An 8,033-nucleotide genomic window follows, 5' to 3' on the forward strand; every position below is an offset into this window, starting at 1 on the left:
CCTGGACATCAAATATCTAAAAATCATTTGAAATTATTTGGCTTGAGATTAAATCAAATGACTGATATAAATATCAAATATAATTTGAGCTTGTCTTGATAATAATAATAATAATAATGCATCTTTAAGATGTGTTCAGGGCTACTGAACAAAAACAGGATTTTGAAGTGTCACTAGATGTTTCATATTTTTAGATTTACTTTACTAAATGCATTACTGTGGAAGAGAGTGCACATAGAGCATATTCAGACAGTGTTTGTTGAATGTGGAACACACGACTCCTTAAATAAACCTTGTGTCTAACGAGTACTGCAACAATGGTCCGTGTTGCACAAACAAATGGTATGTAATTTTTTTTTCTTTTTTTTTAAACAGGCAAACTGTGTTTACTGGTTTCAGGTGGATTTTATCTTTTCTGTCTTTGACTTTCTTTAACTGGTTGGTAAAGAAGTGGATTCTGCTAAGATGTGGCGAGTAGTTTTCCAAGCCTTCTGAGAGTTACTCTGGACTCTAGCGCCTACAAACAGCTCCTTCTGGAGGTCGTCAAGTCCTTAAAAATACATTCGTTCGTTGGCTCTGAATCGGGATCAAGCATAACAACAATTAGTGAAGGATCAACTATTGATCTACTGATTGGTCTCTTTATGCACCTAAACCATGTTACTCTACTGATGCCTTTTTCCCAGTAAGAACACAAGGCATTCACGCTAATGAAATTATTACATGATCACAAGAAAATGCTCTGTTATAATATTATTATGGTTACATCACCATTTCACGTCTCATTCATTTATAATTTTTTATCATGACCTTAAGAAAAATCATCAATTAATTGAGAACTTTTCATGAAACAGCTCTCCTGCAGTGAGTGTGTCTCTTCAGCAAGACCAAATTGTCAAATAGGGCTAAAACCACCTTGGCCTCTCCGGCCTAGTTGTGTGGAAGGAGTTCTATAAAGGATCTATGTATCTGTGAGTCTGAGAATGTAACGACTAATTGCTTATTGACCAGTGTTCAAAGTGCCTGTCCCTGTGTTCTTTAAGATGGAGAGGGTGGTGCTGATGTTTCGGGGGTCAGTATGTGTCATGTCACATGGTGGTGATTTCCTCTCAGCCAAAGCCTTTAGTAACTCTGAAATCTGAGACAGGGAGCAGAGGGAGAGTTTTTCAGTGATATAATGATATGAATCCAGTTTAATTAGGTGGGGTTTTTTGAACACTTAGTAAACACGCTGTACTTTGCACAAACACAATAAAATCAAAAGGAAGTACAGCAAGAAAATGAAAACATTATGTCATTGCTTATTCAGGAGGAATTAACCTGCAGTTACTTGAGTTATCAGGTTGAAGAGCATCCACTTTGTTTGAAACAGTATCTTTCACAACAATACATTTAAAGCTGTGCTAAGCAACATTTTTATTTTTGCAATGAGAAAGTGGGTGATGGCAGTGACAAACCCACAATCAGCTGACTCCCAGCTCAACAAAGCCTTTTAGCATCTTTTAGCTCATTGTTTTCCAGGAAGCAACATTACTGTTTTGATTCATTCTGTTATCAGGATCTTTTCTGGATGCCGCAAGCAGCTACTTTTCACCAAAAAGGTTCTGATAACCACCCAGCACCAAACCGTCATACAGACAAAGTTACCCAACATAGCGGAGCTTTTAGCTGCTGGAGAGTGGTGAGTGGACTACTACTAAATAAAGTGAAAAAGTAAAACTAGAATGTCAGTACATCCCTCCCCCTTGTGATTTCATTCATCTTTTACAAACCTACAGCATTCAAAAGCAACCAGTTATTTCAGAGTTAACATCTTGTTGTAAATCTAATTTTTCACTACCTTCAGTCCACAAGACTCTCTGCTGTCTGACTCTCCATCCTTGTTTTGATTGTCCATGACCCCAAATGACCTTTACAAAAGCAAGCCAAGTGCCCACTTGTTAGTTCAGTAATGTTAAAAAACTAAAATACAGATGATTAAAATAAATCTTTTAATACAGCAGTACCTCCTGCCTGAAAGAAGTGACGACAGTTCATCAGCTGGCTGCAGAAACAGATGTACAGTGTAATGAAACAGTGACACAAAATCCATCTGGTTCTGACAACCGAATGATCACCAATCACAACAGAGAAGAAGATTCTAATAACAACTGACCCATCTCCATAACAACCGGTCTAAGTTTGTCATCCAGGCACAAGAAACTGCAAACACATTAAACAGTGGCCACACGATTTCATAATACAGGATTTAGCTATTTTTTATTATTTCATCTGTACACAGACATATTGCACAGGTTACACATCTTAAGAGCATAAAGTCTTGCTTGATCAAAGTTCTGGCTTTGATCAAGCAAAATATAATCCAACATAAACCTCATGTATTCTTCTGTGAGGGATACATGTTTGGTGTGTTGTTTTGTTGTGCGTTTGTTGTTCAAGGGTGATTTACATTCTTTATATGTACACAGAGATAAATATATACTTTACAAACTAATAAAGCAGTTTCAAGACACTAAAACGCTTCGCCTTTTGCATTCTGCTGGTACATCACTGAATGATAGGTGGTACACCGTCATTCTCTTAGCTTTACCAACTTAAACCTGATCACCTCTCAGCTTCAGTGAGCACGTTGTTGGTCATGTTGTACCATATCCTCCTGCGTAAAGGTCGTGATGAAATCTGAAGATAATGTGCGTGTGTGTGCGAGACGGCAGCGAGTCCCTAAATTAAAAAACACCCTGCTTCTGAGGTCCTTCTGAGGTTCTAAGAATGAAAAAAAAAAAAAGCAGTTAACATCAGGAGGTATCTGGGCCTAAAATCAATTTGCTGAGGCGGTTTTGACTACACTGATTGTATTAAAACCTTCCTCTAAGCATGAACATGCATAACTGGGTTTCACGAATGTGCGTGTACGAGTGGTCTGCAGGAAGAGCATTTGTAGAAATGCAGGCACGTCCACATCTCAGAGATTTCCTCATGTCCGTCTTCCTCGTTAGCATTCAGTCTCTCAGTCTTTATAGGTGGGACATGGGTTTGGAGCGGGGAGGGTGCGGGAGGTCCGAGGCTCCATGGTCCTCAGATATTGAAGCTTTCGCCACAGCCGCATGTGCCCTTGATGTTGGGATTGTTGAAGACAAATTCACTGGACAGTTTTGACTCCACAAAGTCCATCTCAGTTCCCAGAAGGGTCAGCTGAGCCTTCTTCTCTATGAACACCCTCACACCTGCAAGCGAGTCACAGTAAAGCCGTTACTACTCCCAAGTTCAAACCTTGGCTTTAATACTCGGCCAGACTGACGTGGCTTTGTTTATACGTTGAACACTACAAATACATATTTTTTATTAAAGCCACTACACGTAGAATTTTAACATTTTCAACTTATGCACCCCCTTGTGGTAGTGTCAAAGATTTTTACTGTGGCAGACAGCAATGCTGTGAATCATTAACCCATAGCTTACCATCCTGCAGCACTTCCTCATCAGACTTGTCTTTCTCCTTGGTGTAGTCCAGTGTGTAAGTCAGCCCATTACAGCCACGTGTTCTCACTCCGACCTTCAAACCGATCTACAAAGAGCCAGACGTAGATTTACCTCTGAGCTACAATCTAATATTCAATTTCTTAAAAAAAGAGAACAAACATATTTTTAAATGTTGCGGAATAACAGATGTTTGCTGATGTTTTGTAGTCTCCCGCCACTAGACATTACTAAACATTGTCCTTACAGCGCCTTTAAATTTCACTTCAAGAAATCTTTTACCCAAAAGCCGGCGAAGGAAAAGAAATGATTGTGTGGCCTTATTATTTCCCCTTACATATTCGGTAAAGATAAAATGTCCTAAGATATTAATAAAAGTTTACTTTTTAACCACCTGAAGCATAGGAGGATGAATGCTTTTGATGAGAACAACCCAATTAAATGAATTAAACCAAAGACAGCTCCCTGCTGCCATTACAAAAGAATAGTACTGCCTGCTTTATTATATGTTTCTGTGAATGTCCACAGTATGAATTACTCACATATTCCGGCTTGTTCTGCAACAATAACCTGATCTTGCTCACAGCCGATGGAGTCTAAAGAGGAGAAAGCACATGGTAAAAGGTTACAACTCACAGCTACTATATACTTATATGGCAGCAGTATATTTTCACAAAACTGTAACCATGCTGAACATACGGAACAGAAGAATTACAATAAAGAAGCAGACTATGGTGCAGGTTCAAGTTTCTATGGCTGTTAATGATGCTTTCTGTCCACTGTAAAGACACAAACTTGTCTGAAATGAGCAGGTATACAGTATAATGAAATAACCTGCACCCCGTACCCTCCTGCTGTAATTGAGTGCAAAAAAGGACGGATCCCAGTGTTTGGGCTCTCACGTGGAGGCATTTGGGAGACTGAGGTGAACTACATTAGCCACATGGTGCTAATCCCTTAAAGCCGCTGTGTTGATCTCTGTGAGCAACTGTGCTGCTGAAGCCAAAATATGCAATACATTCCAACTGTGTCACAGCCTGGAGTGGTTTCATAACTATGCTGTCAACCACGTGGAATGATAAAGTCAAAAACTTGTTACATCCATGTAGCCATACAGTATTGCCACGGAAAACATCATGATACTGTGCTATATCAATTTATTCCCTCACCCCACTCTGATTTAGCACTGGATTTTAAATTGTTGTTTCTTTAAATCATTTTTTTGGGAATAAACATGAAGTACACATGCAGATAAAGGACCACAATAACACATGCTGAAAAAGACAAAAATAATAACAAATCTTTACCCCCCCCCCCCCCAACACACACACACACACTTTGAATCTTAATCCATAAGGGGTATAATGGTTAAGCGCACATGCTACTTTTGCTAACTCTCCCACTTAAACAAATTTTTATATTAAAAAGATGTCAAGTTATTTATTAAAGAAAATATGTACAGCAGAACCCTTTAATGGCACGTCATCTGCATTTGCCTCAGCATTGAGAGACGTCGGTTACTTCAGCACACGACCTTTATCAGCTCAGACCACCATGCGCACACATTATCTTACAACAGCACTGTCAGCGGGCGTTCGTCATGCTGCTATTCAATATCAACACATTTTTCTCCCGCCCATAACAATGACGCTGCACTGACAGCTTGCTAGTCAATTCATTTACATCATATGTAGTTTTTCCCATAGACTACAGATCCTTTTCTAGTATGTTTGCCTCTATTACACAGCTAAGAGTAAAAAGTGACAGTGAATTTGGGGAAATACTGAAGAGAACATGCAACAGATAGAGAGGAGTGATAAATTAAAGGAAAAAACAAAATTAAGTATTTCAGTAAGGTGTCTAGCTACCACAAGCCTCTATAATCACCCACCTGGGATCAACTGGGTTGAGATGTGGTAACTGAAGTGTATTACCTCATCAACACACACATTAACACGATGTGTTAAACTGTGTTTAACTGTGAAGGCCACAGAACATGATACACATCATTTACATACTCATCCAATCATTTAGTGAGCCCTCGTGCCCCGTAGCATCTCCATTCATAATGTTTCTCCACTTATTTATTCAAAATGTTCCTTTCACTTGTTTCACTTTAAATTGTGGTATCTTTCATGCACACTGATTCTAGCCTGGTATTTGATTGACCCCATTTATAATTAACTGTTGTTAGAGTCTACTTAGTGTTAGAATTAAAAAAGTAACTCATATTACATTATATTACAAACTCAATAATAATAAATAAATAAATGGGCAATCCATTAATTTCAGGTATAAAGGTCAGTTTACTACTCAGGAGGACTGAAACTCTGCTTGTGAAAAAAGTATATTGTCTAATGGCTGGACATGGGAGCAAGGATGTGGACTTTAAAAGGAAAATATGTTCTTGTTATTGGTTGCATTATGGAAAATGATGCAGAACATTTTTGCGTTAGGGACTGAAAGCCAGGATATTTCGACATCGCCTGCGTCGATTTTGAAACCTGTCTCTTGAGAGCTCCTCAACTTTACGTAAACGCAAATTACTGATTCCAAAAGTGCAATAACTTCAAGTTGTATGGCTTTACACGATTTTCTGTATCGTGTCTGATTGCTAAATGTACAGCAAACGGCCGCTATTAAGGAACATAACAGTCCATGGCTCACTACCAAGCAACATCTTAGCTTAGCACCTTACCTTGCCTGGGAGTAACCTTAGCATCTAGATTAAGTTAGTTAAAGGACAATTACGATTTTACGACCAAACGTCAGTCTTATATAACCGCCCTACTGTGTAAATCTGCTATAGAAGATCATGAACACGGTAAAATTTACAAAAAAGTTACAGGGAAGTTACGTAAAAGGAGATACCGAGTTGTACCAACGTCTCTGGTTGTACCGTGTATAAGTTAACGTTCAAGTCACAGATGGTTAGCTAGCGCAGCTAACTTTGGATCACGTAACGTAAAGCATCGTTGACGGCACACTCAGAATAAACATATTCTGAACGGACAGATAGGTGATTCACATGCGTTTACAACCACTGTTTATAACTTACCAGTGTCAGTGCAGCTCTTGTAGGCAGTATCTTTCTTTTGCTGACCGCTCGGACGGTCGCTCGCACCATGGAGGCAGACATGTTGCTACAGTTAAAATCACAACATTGAGTTGCGCAAGCGTCAAAAAAAAAATAATAACCGCCCCAAATAAGCAGCCCGTTCAATGATTGGCTAATACCATGACAAACGGTCGCCATAGCCAATGGACTAACAGAAAATAAAGTCTACGAAGATGCGCATCAGTCTTTGTTGTGTAACCTACTTAGTCCAATTTATGCTTCTCTGGGAATATTTTTATGCCATTCTTCTTGTCTTATTTATAACTTAGAAAAAAAATTAACTTAAGGCCCACTTACTAGCTTATTCCAGCACTTTCAATCACATCAAACAGGTTTGTGATAATACATCCACGCTAAAGTTAGTTCCCGATTCGCAGCTTCCGTTTCGACAGTTTAGAGGAACTTATGATACGACGTTTTTTTGCACCTACTTACTGTTGTGGAAAAAGGACGATAATGTATTTTTACATGTGGTCAAATCTAGACTAGATTTTACCAGAGGGACTAAAGTTTCTTTAAAACACAGTTTCAGATTTGTGAAATTAATATAAGGGTGACTTTTACGTTTTTCCTCACATGTAGACCACATTGGAACAGGTTCCTATCAAAAGCCACTATGCCTAGAGCTGTCAAACCTGGACAAGTTTGTCCCAGAGAGGCCAAAGCTTTACAAATCCAGGTCCATGTGTAAAAACAACTAGAAAAACATACATTTATATTTTTTACAAATATAATAAAGGTTTTACAAATCTGAAGGTGGGTTTTAGACGAAGTTCAGCAATGTAAGTTAAGTTTTCCTTACGTTTCTTAACTGCAGAATCTGAAGTTTACTTCAGCATCGTGATTGAATCACTGTTTCCAAGATCAATAACGAACTTTCATCCTCTACTGTGACGTTTTGTGTGTGGCTTACAGGTAGTCTTACATAGAGTTTAAACACATCCACTGATGTGGGTGGACTAACTGTACTACTGCTGGATTGTACCAAATTAAACTTTACTGAGTTTAAGAACAAAACAAAACGTGTGACTATCATAGGCGAGGGCAGTTTATTGTACACTAATAGTAGGCTACAGTTGTTATATTCACCATTGGCTAAAATGTATCAAGCAAAGACAAACCGGGAAAACGTTCAAAGTAGATAACCACCCATCCATAACTTCACCTTTGTCAGTTTTATTGTAGGACCCGACCGCACATCAAAGCAGCTTGAGTGTTAGGTGATAGGATAACTGAACTTTTGGCCTCAGGTGAACGATGGTCGTTTAGACTTGGCCTCGGGTGTCTCCAACGACCACAACGACTGCAGTTACAACCAGGAGCACTAACGAACTAAGACGATCATCTTGATAACCACAGAAGTTAAATAGCTGAGTTTCCCTACCAGTCAGCCAGAACTAAAGAAGTCTCTTGGGTGAGAGACGAAACGTCTTTAAAT

General features: G+C 38.9%; 1 protein-coding gene across 1 annotated transcript; it reads right to left on the reverse strand.

The window, feature by feature from the left end:
• Positions 1 to 2,232: 2,232 nt before the first annotated feature.
• isca1 (iron-sulfur cluster assembly 1) lies at positions 2,233 to 6,663 on the reverse strand. Its single transcript, XM_038702711.1, has 4 exons — positions 6,536 to 6,663; positions 4,020 to 4,073; positions 3,460 to 3,565; positions 2,233 to 3,224 (listed from the first exon to the last, which is right to left on the reverse strand). The coding sequence occupies exons 1-4, from the start codon at positions 6,614 to 6,616 to the stop codon at positions 3,076 to 3,078; spliced, it is 390 nt and encodes a 129-aa protein (XP_038558639.1). The 5' UTR covers positions 6,617 to 6,663; the 3' UTR covers positions 2,233 to 3,075.
• Between the last annotated feature and the right edge of the window lie 1,370 nt (positions 6,664 to 8,033).

The sequence above is a fragment of the Micropterus salmoides genome, unplaced genomic scaffold (assembly GCF_014851395.1).
Source record: "Micropterus salmoides isolate LMB-PRFRI ecotype aquatic unplaced genomic scaffold, ASM1485139v1 Ms_hic_scaffold_7, whole genome shotgun sequence".
NCBI lineage: Eukaryota > Metazoa > Chordata > Actinopteri > Centrarchiformes > Centrarchidae > Micropterus > Micropterus salmoides.

What these genes read in the sequence shown, in the direction of transcription:
- isca1 (XM_038702711.1), bottom strand. Translation starts at nt 6,616, where the DNA reads ATGTCTGCCTCCATGGTGCGAGCGACCGTCCGAGCGGTCAGCAAAAGA. An exon ending in TGCAGAACAAGCCGGAATAT is followed by an intron (nt 3,566 to 4,019) that starts GTGAGTAATTCA and finishes GGCTCTTTGTAG; the next exon opens with ATCGGTTTGAAGGTCGGAGT. An exon ending in TGAGGAAGTGCTGCAGGATG is followed by an intron (nt 3,225 to 3,459) that starts GTAAGCTATGGG and finishes ACTCGCTTGCAG; the next exon opens with GTGTGAGGGTGTTCATAGAG.